Raw genomic sequence first — 15,885 nt, 5'->3', positions numbered from 1 at the left:
CAACTTCTATGGTACTGCAAAATACTGTTTTGTCCTTAAGAAAAATATCCAGAAAGCAAATATGTGTTGTACTGCTCTATCTGTTTAATTATGACCATCTTACAACACCCAAACTTGCTGATGTTTAGAAAATGATTCCAATTTTTAAAAATATTTTAAGAGTATGCTTGCTTATCAGTAAACTGCTCATAAGTGATACTTCACTCACTTAGGATGCCCATAGTTGCCATTTGTGCTGTAAGAAGTAAGGCAAATCAGCAGAAGTATCTATTGTGACTAATGCATTCGTGCCTATGCTTATCTGACTAGAGGGTTTTTAATGGTTTTAATAACCCATTCTGTATGCTCTACTTTTATCCTGAGCTGTTTGTTCCACCAAACAAAGGAAGTCTTTTGCACATAATGTGGTTACAGTGCTGAGAAATTACTTCCTTACCCAGGCATCCTCTTGACTCTTCAAACTGCATTTTAAGCAGTGATTAAATACTCATTTTGTCCCTTGGAGAAATGATCTGATTCTAGCTTTCTGAAAGACCTTTGCAATCTACATTAATGAATCTGCAAATGTACATCTGAAGGACAGAAACCTAATTCAGATCTACGCTTTCACCTCCTAATATATAGCCTATGACATTCAGTAAAATTCCTTATATAAAAGAAAGAAAAAAAGCCTAGAGTAGTATTACAGGGTTAGTTTGACTCAAATTGACTCTTACTGATGTGATTCCTACCTGTAATAGATTTAATGGTTTCACTGGACACCGTATGCCCTAGCAGGTCATACTGAACTAAACTGGAAGACTCCTCAGGAACTTCCACTGACTTCTCAGGTCCTTTTGTCCAGGTATAAATCATTTCACTCTTTGGATATGCATCTACAACACAGTACCAGTTTGCATAAATAGGAAACAACTTCTCAAACCTTACTAATGCCACCTCCCCAAATTTACCAAAATCAGTAAGACTCGCAGTAACAGCTTTAGAAGACAACCTCTGCATTACCCCCCAAAAAATAAACTGGAGGCTAAGGTAGTATATCAAGCATTATACACAAATTAGACTTCACATTCAAATATGAAGTTAAACACTACTTCTTTCTACATTGGCCCTTAGTAAACATGGGCAGGTTATCTTCAAGCTATTTTAGAAATTTCTATCCAAAATTTTAACATTAAAATATACTGTTCTGTAAAAATAGCATGATAAGGAGGGTACATTTTGGAGATGAGGTGCACATTTCTTTACATGAAATAATGATTAGTCTAAAAGCAGAAATTTAATTTCTTCTGCCAGAAACAGAGGTCAGTAAAAGATTCAAAGCAGCCCAGAAATAAGCACACCCAAAGAAATATTGTAACGTTTAATATAAAAGACATCACTTACAGCTAGCATTCAATCCCTACGCAGTCCAAACTCCTGTTAAAATTAAATTAAACCAATCTTGCATTTGAAATTGCTACTTCAAGTTTCACTGAAAAAGATACCAGGTTAGTGTCAAACACAATTTCTACTGATTTATGATTCTGCCCTAAGAAATATGCCAGTGGAGAAGTCCCCATTATTGAAGCTTCCCTAGTGCACATCTGATGCCAAAGCCACTTCTAGCAGGACCTGGTTTCTAATTTCAATAACTGGGAAGAAAAGCCCTATCAGAGAAGCATCCTTAATATCGTCCTTTTGCTTGGCTATTGAGCTGTATAACTTAAATGTATAAGCTAAGGGGATAAGCAGCTTCCAGCAAACTCTAACTTCAGAATTCAGAGGTCAAGGAAAACAGATTACTGTCCAGCCACTGACAACATCCCAGTGAAAAGCAGAAGCCAGTGACCAACGAGGTTTAGAAGAGTGACAAGATAGAAAATGAAGCACATTAACCATACCCACGTGGTCACAGCAATCTCTGCTGTGGAATAAAATCAAAAAGGACTCATTTCTACCTTTCTCTGTTGCATGTAAAATGGCCCAAAACATTACTCCTAGCAAAAGTCAACTATAGGATTTTGGATAACCTTCACACTTCAAAGCAGAAAAGGACAGTCATCTGCACTACACTGAGACTTCTCTCACCAGTCTAAAAACTATCTAGCCTGTAGTTGTCATACAGACTCCCTTTACAGGCCGGGAGATAAGATATAAGATGAACAAATCTTCATACTTAAGGTATAACCTATCTTAGGACATGAACCTAACTCCACTGACTGTAAAGAAAGACAAATAAACAGCTTCCCCAGGCACCTTTTACCTGACTGCAGTAAGCTGAGATGGATCCCACCCTCTTCTGCACTCTTGCTTCACTGAGTGTTCAATTCATCCCGAGGAACCAAAAAAAAATATATACTTCAAACAACAGTGTAGCCAGTGAGTTTAAAACAGTATCTGAATCACTGTCCACTTTTCAGTTCTCTGAAATGAGTTTAATTTTCAGGTCCTAAATAAAATTCCCAAAGAACTTAACAGGAGTTTTGCCTGCATATGGATTGCATATCACAACTAATATTCAGAAAATTCACTAATTTCTCAAAATCTACTTCTACTATTTAAATTCTGTAGTTACAAGAAATTTCATAATTGTAACTTACAACTCCCAAATTTGAGAGGACAAGCATGACCATCCATGGGAAAATCCACTAATCTCATGGGACACTCTGCACTTATTGTAAGCCTATAATGGAACAAATTAAATAGTCTCTGGTTGCCATTTTGTCTAGGCAGCACATCTTTTGCATACAGTAATTGTAAGAAGCTGAAAAACAAGCTAGATACCTCATTGTATACAGGATCGTGCCATTCCTCATTATTCTGAAGAGTTTATTTGGGGCGGTCATGTTATGTGCAACAGACTTTTTCCCATTCCTGAAGAAAGTGTCAGGAGTCCACACCTTCGAGACCATCAAGTTGTTAAGTCTTAAAATTTCAATAGGGCCATCATATTTTAATCTTTTGTCTACCCATGTCTGACGGAAGAAGACATCCATTGTATACTCCTGTATTTTGCAGAAAAATTGCAGAAAAATAAAGATCACATTTGCTTGTATAATTGTTTCCTGAAAAAAAAAAAAAAAGAAAAAAAAAAAAAAAGAAAGAAAAAAAAAAAAGAAAAAAAGAAAAAAAAAAAAGAAAAAAAGAAATCCCTCAGGAGAAAATAAACTAGCAGTAAAGAAAATGCTAAGTCCACCACACAAACGTAATGTCACCAGTTAAATAGTTTTGTGTACTCCTTAACTTAATTTCCCACATTAGTCATATCAATAAATTGATACACATGTTTAGTCATTAAGGAATAATTAATCTAATTAGATTGCAGGAAGCAGGCAGTTTAATTTGTAGTCAAGTATATAACTGGAAACAAAATGATCTGTAACAACAAATGTCAACATTTTAAAAGACATTTTTAAAGAAAAGATGGCCAGCACTGAAAAAAAAAAAAAAAAAAGTAAAATAAATAGATAAACTAAAGTATCAGGAGAAATGATTACTTCCATTTCAAAGCCAAAAAAGGGAAATTTAACTTCAACTGATTAAAAGTAAACTTTCAATGGAGGAAAGCTGAACATTTTCTTTGTCATGTCCACAAAACACATACAATGAACTATTCATAGACTTGTAAAAACGCACATTTATTTTTAACTACATAGTTATTCTATTCAATTCCTCAGAAAAGTTATTCAAGTGCTCCAAAGGAAACATATAAACTGCAGAACTGCAGACGCAAGTACATCATGAGAAATCACATGCAAATTAACTGATAAAGGAATGCATTTCTCATCTTGGGAAGTTAAAGCATTTTAAAACAATTATGAGAACAATTACACAGCATTAAGAAGGTAGCACAGGAAACTTCAGTCCCTTGTAACTTAAAACTGCATCTTTGTGTTAAACCAAATAATGCATTTAGAATTCATTTCAAACTCCTCTGCATATTATTACCACTTTAAACTACTTGTATGGTCATATTCATATGGGCACAGATGCATCTCTACAAGTGTAATGCATCTTAGAACTACATTTGGTTTCTTTTCTATGGATGTATCCTCCATCTTGCTTTACTGTTGTGCGGAAAAATGCAGATTATGGCCTGAACAGGAGACTAGAAAGGGCTCATGTTATCTTGGGAACACAAGTAAACCACCTCTAGATTCTGCATGGAGAAGAAATTTGCTCTACAGCTGTAACTAAGTATCCTCTCTTTCTGTGCATGGCCTTGACTATCCTGACGCACAATGCTTTATTGTCTCCCACTCATATATATTGTGGCAGTACTAAGGATGGTTAGCAGACATCTTGCTAGCCTGCTGCCACTGGCATCTGATGGGGATGATCCCAGAGCAGACACTATTCCAGTCGACAACCACTGGTGCTGGGACTGACCAGCCAATTTCCCCATAACGTGAGTGCCTCTCTATTAAACTGATGAATGTTAACTTTCCTCTGTGTTCTTCCTTCAGGACTGGTAAGTCTTGAGCAGAAGTGCTGACGCTTTTGCATTACAACAGTGAGTCTATGAGAAGTCTCTCTTCTCTGTCATCTCTTGATAATAATTTTGTAGCTTGCAGTAGCAGTTTCTGTTATCAGCATGCACATGATAGATCTTGTAAAATGAGAGTTCAACCTTTTTCATAACTCTGAGAATCAAACTAAATCAGTTCTAAAAAAACATTCAGATTATCCCATTCTGAGACTCTCACACTCCACACTTTCAACAAGGTTTGTGAATGCAGCCACATTCATATCACAATGGGTATATTCATTTCAAAACCAATTCCAAGATCCCTGAAAAGCCTCCTAATCAATCCCTAATGACAACAGGGGAAACATCTGCTGTAAATTCTCTTTTTGCCAGTTCCTTACCTACCTCCATTTCTTGTTTTCACTCCTGCCTTCTCCAAGGTAACCAGTAATTTCTCATGAGGCAGCACATAAAATGCTTCACTGCAGCCCTCAATTTAGAGTTGAGGCACACATTACTAGACTTATTATTCCACATTCTTGTACTCTTTGTCACATTGAACAGCATCATACTGTGCATTGAATGTGTAAGATGCAATTCCACACAAGACAAGCATAGGGACTTAGTCCTTGAATAAAAACAGCTTGCTGTCACATACTTTTCCCCAGGATAGAACCAATCACTTGCCCCAGAAAGTGCAGGATAGCACCATGTATGAAGGACATTACCGCCATGAAACTCCCTTTCCCTCAGAGAAATATAAACATATAAATGTACATATGGCTCTGTTACTTCCATGTTTCATATAAAAAAATCCAAGAAATGAGAAACTGTTGTGTCATTTAAGGGTATGCTGTAGGCACATTGCAGTGGATTTGACCCCAAATGCAGTTGCCTTTCAGGTACAAATAACAGTACATGCAGATGCAATGTTTGTCTTCAGTGAATACTTTGTGCATGTCATTTTAACATTCAATTTCTGCAGACAGTTATGAAAACTCCTATTAGTCAAATGTTTGCTGAAATTGATGCTAAAAGTGGCCCAAAGACCAACAAAGGGAATTCATCTGAAAAGAAAATGTCAACAAGTATTTGTGAAATTATGTCATTACTATTCACCTGAGAATAACACGCATTTGAGAAGGGAAAGGCAATTTCAAAGACATTACTTTTTTTTTCCCCACAGTATGCTTACTGTGACACTCCCCACAAGGCCTGATTCTGTCTCTACACCACAAAAATCTGCTTTTTTGGGAAGAAATTTCCTTAAACCAGACAAAAAACAGTGCAAGTGCGACCAGAATCAGGCCTGCTGTATCTAATTATAAGCTATAAATTAAGCCATTACTAATCTTGTCTACTTTGTATGATTGACAGAACAGTACAGAGACATGAATTAATCATCCACTCCTTACTGCAGTTAATGGTTTCTCAGAAACAGGAAATGGCATTTTAGTTCCAGCAATACGTACCATTTCTACATCAGAAACAGGTCCAAAACTGGTGACATATATATCTGTTTTGACTTCAGTAACAGGACCTAATATATGAAAAGTGAGCAAGAAAATGTGAATTTTGTAGGTCAACAATTGTCATAAGTGATCCTGGCATGTGAACAGTTATTGCTTTGAGGGTTCTGTGGACAAACAAGAGCAAAATGCAAAAACAGGTCATTTCAGATATGTCTTTAACAACAAGATCTACTCAACTGTTGTTACTCCACAGATAAGTCAAAGGCGTGCAAATTCCCATTTAGAAAACCAGCATTGACTCAGCAGATAAGAAAACAGGTACCAACAAATTAAAAGACTTAAGGAAAACACCATGCTGATTAACAACAAGCACATAATTCAAGAAATCCACATTCCCTGCGGTCTTTATTGCTACCATTCAGTCTTATTGGTAATAACCACATCACAGATATTACTGTGCTACACACTAGGCAATTTAGCAGGATCAAGAGATGCATCCACATCCAAATCAATAGTTATTTAATACTGACAAACAAAGTAAAACATAGATATCTTAGTATTCTGGGGGGTCTGAACACATGCTACTACATAGCCCCTCTTGCAAGAGCTACTGTTATTTACGACAGTGCACCAAAGTATTGAATATTCATAGCTGGGAATGTCAAGCAACCATCAGAGAAAGCAACTTCATATCAACATGATCAGTCCCTCCAAGACAGGACAAAGCAACTTGAAATACAAGAATGGCATCACTCTGGGTTCACAACTGGGAACTTTAGAGTTTTCTGTAAGTACATATGCAGTATTTATATCAGTTCCCAATGTAAAACTCTAGAAAACTGCTAATTATTAATAATTATAGTTATAATTCTGTGATCAAAGCATTACCTAATGGCTTAATTTGAGTAGTGAACATACATCACAAATGTATGAATATTTGCTGGTTTTCTCACCAAACATTATTTGTTTGAAAACACAGTATAATCTACAAATTCGCAACCACAGTTTCTCTCCTGATACACAAAGAAGATAAGTGCCTCAAGTCTGTTAATTCAGGATTTATCATAGTATTTGTAATACAAAATTAAAAAGAAGGAAGATTTAAGGAAAGTAAAAGCTGAAGAATTTATGCTTCTGGAAAGAAAAAAATAATTGCTGTTCACAGACAATATCGTTTTGAATCAAATATTAAGAGGAGAGAAATAAATATGCAACTGGAAATCAGGGAAGCTATATTTTGTGCATCTAGAAAAAGTGTCAAACTGTGAACAAAATGTAAAAGAAAACCGTATAAAATTATTTCAGTGAGCAGTTTGCAAGTTATGTATAGAAGAACAGCTAAGAACTTTTCAGCTAAATGTCAAGAAACAGACTCTTTAATGGAAGTTAACAGTTCTGTACAGAGACATTTTTTCCAAGATAAAATCTAAAGAAAAATCACCCTACAACAGTTGGTAGCTCAGTGGTCCCTGGAAAGCTGGATCCTTCAGCACGTCTGTCTCAAAGAGGTTTTAAGAATTTCCCAAGTTCCAGATAACACACACTCATAACATTCTGCTCTTCTAAACATGTCAAATGGAAGCTGCTTCCCTTTCTACAAATACTTAAGTATTCGTCATGGTACAGAATCCTATGAGTGGTTGGACCACTCATGTCACTGACAATGTAGTCCAATTAAATTTCCTGAATATAATTATTTCCACAGAGCTCCAAGAAATAGGGAAAAAACTCAGAGCTGTCAATGCTAGAAGTAAAAAATTTCACCTGCAGGATTAAAAAACAGGAAAGAAAAGCCCAATCATACTTAGAACATAGAAACACAAGCAATCCAAATATATCTGATCTCCCATAATCACCACACTATCATTTATCTAGGGTAAACTACATACAATATACATATTCACACATAGTATCCATTTATTTAATCTGATGAAGTCAAAATGTTTTTGAAATCAAAGTTCTATAGAAATGACAGAGACATTGTTTCACATTGCTCGAGTCTTTTGTTACCCAACAATTAAAAAAAAAAACAAACTGAAAGTTATACTTCTAAAAAGAGAACAAAATCACCTGTAGTGGATTGGTATCTCTATGGTATCTTCTTTTCTTTACCTCACAGCACACTGTAATTTTATAATTGTATCAAACAGAGCAAAAGGGAACATTTTTCCCATAAGCAGGAGCTGGTTTTCCTCAAGTACTGACTTCATTTGTTTTATTAGACTGCTTCACAGGCAACAGCGTTCAGAGACTTTTTGCAACTTTATTTTTTGGGGTTTCTTGGAAAGAAGGTAAGCTCTAAGATCAGGAAATTAACCTCAAAATCTGAAAGCTTATGATTTCATGCTATTAGGAATCTGATTGCAGCAACACAGGAATAAAAACTGTGCTTCTAGTAACTACTATTCTGCTTTCAAATTTGTATCTACCAGTGGGACCCACGAGACAGAAGGAAGCAGGACAGATAATGAAGCCACAAGATAAGGCTGAAATTAAAGTTTACCTTTGCTTTCTCCCCTGACGTGATGGCAGTATGGTGACAAAACAAATGTTCAAAAAAGTTTTAGGCCTCTAGATAATGGCAGATAAACAAGGATCTGCAAACATTTTAGGCATCACAATGGAAGAAACAATATCCACATATTACAGGTGTGAAAATCCTTTCATTGCATAACTGTGGTCAAACGTTAAAATGTTTGGTAGGAGAAAAGACAACTGCAAGGGGCAGTGAAAGCTAATTATTCCCCTAATGCTTTTCCTCCCATCTACAGGCCTGTACCAGATCTTCCACCTACTATGTCAGTCCATAACTGTTAAGAGCAAATACTGGATTTTTTAGAGCATCCCAGCACTCAAGGCCAAGCCAAGACAGCCACGGTGATACCAGAACCTATCCTCTATTCTGCTCATTGTAGAACAGAACATACTAATTCCAATCGGAAACTATAGCAGGGGTAGAAAGAGTGAGTCATGCCTTTTTCTTTTTTAATTATTATTAATTACGGGAATTCCTGTCAACAAAGAGGTGATTTGCAGTCACCTAACCTACTTTTACTAGTGATTCAAGGAGCCTTCCAAAATAAGCATGTTGCACCACTTAACCAACTTGGGCTGTGGAAGCAGAAGATCCTATTAGAAAACTTAAACTTCTACAGCTGGCAATAAAATGCAGGGCAATCTACTTTAAATATGACCACCTGTACTTCCCCTTCAGTGCATGTTCAGAAAACATCTAATCACCATAAGTCTTCAGGAACACCGAAGAACTATTTTTAATATACTGGTGTGTATTTTTATGTCAATGAAATAGGAGGAGAGTCCTACACACTGCAGTGGGAACAGTTAAGTCTGAATCACTGCCTGTAAGATAATATACTTTAAAGAAGCTCTGGTAGAATTAAAAGCAACCCCTGCAAAAAGCCAGAATAGTTCAGTGCTTGATAGAGATGCTACATGTGGGCTGCAGAAGTGATACCGGGCCCTAACCCTGTGAAGAAGAACATAAGACAGCTCTCCCATGCATTTGATGCCAACATATGGGTTGAACTGCAGCAGAACTCCCAGTAAAAGACTTTGGACTCCGTTATCCATTCGTTTCCATAGGCAACTGTCACCACAGAGATCTCCACTGTATGTAAACAGTCAAATCCTGCACAGGCTCACTGCAGATTGGAGATTCTGCCATCAAGAGTCACACAAGCAACTGCAAACCTTAGCAAACAAGTCTGTATAAAGGTCTCAACGTGCAAAGTACAATTGAAATGCTAAGCGTGGTCGCTGTCATGAGATCAATCCGGGATATATGAAATTACATTACATCACTTTCCACATCTACATCTTAAAAAAAAAAAAAAAAAAAAAAAAAGATGTAGCTGCTACACACAGTAGCAGTTTGTGAAAGATGCTTTCTCTTCAAGTTTTTGCCTGCTGCATAAAAAAACAATTGTATAAAAAGCATGCTCTCTTGTTTAATTCCATACCAGAGGACATCTGCTACATGTAAAATTTCTCTTGGGAACTTAGAACTGGGCAGGTCATTTCAAATACTCGGACTACATTCTTTATTCAGAGGTAAATACATTGAATGCAACAGCACATAGCAACTTTTACATTCTTCCAGTATCATGTCTAAACCTTGAACAGGGAAAAACATAACTCCAGAGATGAGGAGAATGTTCTGTTTCTTTGTCTGTTCAGCAGATACTCTGCTGATACAGCCAACAAGGCTGACACTGGTGCCTGTTTTCACAGCGTGGGCACCTGTCTACAAAGAACTGGACCAAGAATATCAGCTAATTTTATATAGGTCACTGAACAACAGACAGATGGTAATGACTTCAAGCATTATGGACCTGGGCCAAATTCAAACTAGTCAACTACAGGTATATAACACCATATCCTGTTAACAAGGCTTTGAATCATCTGCTCTCATCAGCTGAAGAAGATTGGACAATTGCCCAAGAAAAAAAATTATTACCTTCACTTTATGATGCTCACAGCCAGTCCATTTGTAATAAACAAACAAACAAATAAATAAATACAAAATCTATTATGCAGGACAATGGAATCTTGAAGGCATGTATGAGTTTTTTAATAGAAGAAGATAATAATGTAGATACTCTTATTTTCTAAATAGAAAATTGTCTGCCCTCTTCACAATTATTCTGCATCTATTTCCTGACTACAGTCATTTCTCTTGCTTTGACAGGAAATGAAACTTAGAAACACTCATAAGCTGAACACGGCACAGCCTAGAAGAGGCAGAAATGGTCTCTCACAGTCTTCTTAAGGAGACAGTGGCCAGTATATTTAATTCCACGAGGTATCCCATTGCAATTTCACAATTATGAGATCAAGAGAAAGAGGAAGGAAAAAGGAGAGTAAATGAACACGGTCCTGTTCCTTCTACTCATGAGCCAGAACGCATGGAGACTTTTGAACAGAAAGATGAAGTGCAATCACCACTTCAGTAGCTGACAATGAGATTTCATGCCAAAGTGTACTACACAAAAATAAGCAGAACCAAGGAGAAAGAGAGCTCCAGTCTTCACTGACTGATGGACAGCTACACCACAAGGAGCAAGGAAGATGCGGTGGGCAATACAGCCTGGCTCAGAAGGGATTTTTAAGACCTAACATCAGAGGGTTTTTCTGTCAACCTAAGAGCCTTGAACAGGAGACATGCCACACATCTTCTTTCTTTAATCTTACTGAAAAACAAAATTCCCAAGATCAGAGGCACACCTAGCAGAAAAATTCATTAGAATTAGCAGATACACAGGCATTGCAAGGGATGCTCTTCTAACTTGCCACAGCTGCCTCATTCCTTCTTGGCTTCCTAAATGAAGTGTAATGAGCTAGCATATCACATAAGTTTTAAAAGTTACCATAATATTTTAAATTCATAATCTTAATAAGTGATCCTTCTCTTCTACTCAGCTTTGGTGAGGCCACACATGGAGTATTGCATCCAACTCTCTGTCCCTCATTATAACAGAGACCTGAACATATTGGAAATAGCCCAGCAAAGGGCCACCAAGATGACAAAGGGCCTGCAGCACCTCTCATATTAGGAGAGGCTGGGAGAGATGGGACTGTTCAGCTCGGAGAAGAGGAGGCTCAGGGGGTTGTCATTAATGCCCATAAATACCTGAATGGAGGGTTCAAGGAAGATGAAGCCAAGATCTTTTCAGTGGTGGCCAGTGCCAGGACATGAGGCAATGTGAACAAACTGGAACACAGAAGGTTCTCTCTGAACACCAGGAAGCACTTCTGATCTTTGCAGGTGATGGAGCACTGGTACAGCCTGCCCTGAGAGTCTGCGGAGTTCTCCTCCTTGCAAATCTTCTTAAGTCACCTAGATGTGGCTCTGGGCACCCTGCTTGAGCTGGGTCTGATGGACCCAGAGAGCCCTGTCAATCCCAGCCACTCTGTGGTTCTGTGATCCAGCAGATGTTTTAATTGGATCTCATGGGCCCTCACTTCTGTCAGTTCCCCATGTAAGGTCTAAAACCATAGAAGTGTTAAAATGGCAAATCAGATTCAGACCTTTTATTCCAAGTGAATAATACTCCTATATCAAAAAGTTGTTCTACAACCATTCTGAATCTAATCACTGGTGGAAAGGTAACAAAGTGATTTTCAGAGAAAAATCAAGGTTTTCTAATTTTCTAGAGAGTTTTTATTTCTTTTTTTTTCTTTTTTTTTTTTTTTTTTGTCATATGCAAAAATTTCAAAAGCAAATAAAAGCTGGAATAAAGGCGTAAGTGGTTTTCCTTCAGAATTTTACACCTGAATCAAAAGAGCACTTGGGTAACATGAAGTTTTACAGCAGATAACGCTTTTCATTAATGACACTGCAGGTGACTTCTCTCAACACTGTGTTTATAATCTGTTGGATTACAGGCTGTACATGACTGGGAAATCCACATGCACTAAAAACTTCTTTCTGAAATTCAGGACAGCAGCAAAATGGCACATAGGCAGACTTTACTTCCACTACACTGTTTTCAAACATCATGGAGCATTACTTCATTCATTAGTTTCCAAATACTTTCCCACTACTGAAATTCAAATTGTTATACATTTAAAGTCTTCCTGACAGCACTTGCGGGGTTCTTTTCATGTACAAAAATTCCTATTCTGCTCTACTTAATTAAATTTCTTCTTGAAACCTCTTTGCTCCTCTCGCTTCTTTTAAGGATGATTTAGATTCTTCCCGCCCAAAGTCGAGGGGAACTTTCAACCTCCTTCATGAACCCTTCTGGTTTTGTTTATTACATTAGCAAACCTTTCAGTGATTAATAACTGACAGCAACCTGTTGGATTGTTTAACCTGTTTCGTGAAGCAACTTTGTAACGCCCAGTGTTCATCAAATGACATAGGAAACGCAATTCTTCTATTTACCCTCAAGGTAAGCCACGCTACTACATAACATATAACAGGGCAAGATCCGTATACTCCATTAAGGTTCAACCCTCCTGAGAAGCCACATTTACATTCATAAGCATGCTCAGGTGATTTAACTTCTTTATAACCACTAACTTTGTGCTATTGATGAGGCATGGAGAAACTGGATTCAGTCTTAGGAATTCTCCAAAATTTAATATTTTCTACTTTGCATGCAAAAATCTTCATGAATTGTTATTTATAGTTACTCTAGAATAAGCCAGCAAAATTCAGAATTTGGCTAGCTCCCCAAGCCCGATTTTAAACATCACTTGCACCAGAATTAGAAGTGTTTTCATTGATTTGAAGATTAAAATCAGCATCGGTCAGACCACTGAGAGGTCTTTTGTTCTTAAAATAAAACCTTCATTTCATTTTGAGCCACGTGCAATCTAGATGGTGAATCAGCTTCAGGAATAAAACAAAAATAAAATATTCTGCTGCTCATCATAAAACAGCTTTAGTGTTACCAAAACACACTACACTTTCCATCTCTAAATATTCCCACTATGATGACATTTGTTTGCTATGCTCTATAATGGCAAGCAAGCCACTTCTAAGAAACGAGTCCCATTTGCCAAAAAGACTTATCAGCAAAAAAAGCACATAATATGGACAAAACTTAATCTGGATAGCACATAACTAATCTGCAGACCATGTTGAGTTGTATCAAAAGGTCACATCTGACCATTACAGAGAAGTTTCTTTTTCTGGTTGATTTTGGTTTTTAGTTCTTGTTCTTGTCAAATAAGGTGACAATAACTTGCACTGAATAGCTAGGGTGCCTGGCATTGTTTTCAAAATTGAAGTAGGTTTGCCCATGTGTTACTTAGAAGTTCAAAACTCAAAGGTGATTGATTTAGGTATTACAAGGAAGGAAGAAGTAAATAGTAATGTAATACTCATTTCATGAGATATATACTCAGAAATGTTTTCCTCAGACTGAAATGTGAAGGTTTTTTCCTTGTATTATTTAATTCAATTCTGCAGTCAAGGAAGTTCAAGGAGATTCAAGGAACTTCTTGTTTTTGATAGCATTTTGCTGAAAGTCTGCAACACTGTAGAAAAAGTATCCTCTATCCTGCAAAATATCCTATAAGTGACAACTGTATCAAAATAAAAATCAACATAAACTGTATGTCACATTACATATTTAGTAGTTGTTTAATTTTAGAAATCTAATAATGCTCATAAAGCATATTTGCTAGATGACTAATTAGTTGGCATTCAACCTAAATGATGCCAAACATAGCACATCTCTCGTATGCGTGCAGAAATGTCTGTAACTTCTCAGCAGAGAGTAGATGGGGAAAAAAGCTACCTGTTCTTAATGATTCCTCTGGGTGTTCAATAAATTCAGTTTCCACTTAAGCTAAGCTATAGGAGGCCTCATTTATTCAATACGCTGAAAATAATAAAGAAGCAATCAATGATATTAGCAGAAATCATGCATGTGAGCACAATATATGGCATGTATGGAACGTGTTGGCATACACGTCAGTGTGGCTGTATCACGTGTATGAAGAAGGTACTTTCAGAGGAGGAAGAAAGTATTTCACAACATAAACCTACACAAGGATCTCGTTCAATTCCACATAGAAGCAGCCTATAAAATGCTCTACTAGCTTTGCACATCATGAAAAGGATTGTAGCACTTCTTTTTAAACCTTTAAAAAAAAAAACAAAAAAAAAAACAAAAAAAAAACTTTCAAATCTGTGTTTTAATAGCTCCATGCCAGATTATAAAATAAATTTGTATTTTGTCCCAATCCTGATTATTTTCAGTTCCACATCCCAACAGTAACACCAGACCCACACTGAAGAGCCAACCTGGCTTCTCGCTCACAGCACAAGGGGCACAGAAAAAACTGAAACCCAACATCCACACCGTGGGGGCGGGCAAATTCACGACCCCTCCAGTCCCGATTCCTACACAGCAACTGACTACTTCCAAATCCAAGCTGGAACGGGAGCAACTTGGGTTACTGCTGCGTGCCCGGGTTCCCGAGTGCCGGCTTTCCCTAACTAGTTGGACAGAGCCCATCAGCCACACGACCCCGCAGCACAGACAGAACTACCCTCTCTCTCCTCGGCACCTGGGTGGCAGCAGATCCCGGCACTGGACAGTCTTCCCACCCCCACCGAGCGGTGCGCCCGCAGCGCCGCGGACCCGGCTGCGTGCACGGAGAGCCGGGCTGAGCCTTGCGCTCCCCGCGGGTCCCCCGGATGGACGGCGGTCACCCCCGCGCCGCGCCCGTACCTCCGAATCCCGGGCGCAGCCGGTTGTCATAGCCATCCAGGAGACTGTTGAGGATGCTGGTGAAATTCTCCGGCCACAATTTCTCCTCTTTTTTGATCTGTCCCGGCGGCCCGGTGAGACTACGAGTTAAAGAGGAGGCGGGTGAGCGGAGTCGCTGACACCCGGCTCGGGGCAGCGGCACCGCTACGAGCCGTGCCGGGTGGGGGTCGCCCCGCGGCCGGGGAACTCACCACGTCGCCAGGCACAGACAGTGCAGAAGGGCGATGGAGAGACCCGAGGACATGGCGAAGGCTGGCTCCTTGGCAGAAACCATCTTTGCATGCCATACTTCACGCCTGGGCACGTTGTCCGGTGCGGGGGACGGCAGCGGCGCCGGCAGCCCCCGGCGGCCCTACATGCGCGGCGCCCCGGTTGCCAGGAGCCAGGCACGGGCAGAGAAGCGGCGACTCCCCGCGCCGTTAACTCTCTCGGGGCAACAGGCACCGGTCCGCGCCGCACCCGCCTCCGGCCAGCTCCGCCCCGCCCCGCTCTCCCACCCGGGCCGCCTCAACCCCCTCCGGGCGGCCGGGAGGCGCCGAACCTGCCCGAGAGCTGCCTCCCGCCCGGGGGAGGGCGGAGCGGAGCCGCGGGGGAGGTGGCACTCAGCCCGCCCGGGCCTCGTCCTGGCGCTCCGTGCCTCGGGCTCCCCGGCTCGGGGGATATTGCGGAGGATGTGTGCTTGGGGTTACGTTGAGGTGCGTGCCTATGTGTGAAGATG

At 39.2% G+C, this 15,885-nt stretch overlaps 1 protein-coding gene across 1 annotated transcript in view; it reads right to left on the bottom strand.

The window, feature by feature from the left end:
- GABRA4 (gamma-aminobutyric acid type A receptor subunit alpha4) overlaps positions 1-15,441 on the bottom strand; it is a gene marked incomplete at both ends in the record, with an annotated part of 35,442 nt that extends 20,001 nt beyond the window's left edge. The window contains 6 exons of the mRNA XM_079534991.1: positions 732-875; positions 2,580-2,662; positions 2,764-2,984; positions 5,920-5,987; positions 15,129-15,247; positions 15,359-15,441. Coding sequence (XP_079391117.1) covers positions 732-875; positions 2,580-2,662; positions 2,764-2,984; positions 5,920-5,987; positions 15,129-15,247; positions 15,359-15,441 — 718 coding nt within the window. The remainder of the gene's footprint in view (positions 1-731; positions 876-2,579; positions 2,663-2,763; positions 2,985-5,919; positions 5,988-15,128; positions 15,248-15,358) is intronic.
- Between the last annotated feature and the right edge of the window lie 444 nt (positions 15,442-15,885).

This window comes from Tetrao urogallus, assembly GCF_951394365.1.
Source record: "Tetrao urogallus genome assembly, chromosome: 4".
NCBI lineage: Eukaryota > Metazoa > Chordata > Aves > Galliformes > Phasianidae > Tetrao > Tetrao urogallus.
This window is presented reverse-complemented; position numbering and strand designations above follow the sequence as displayed.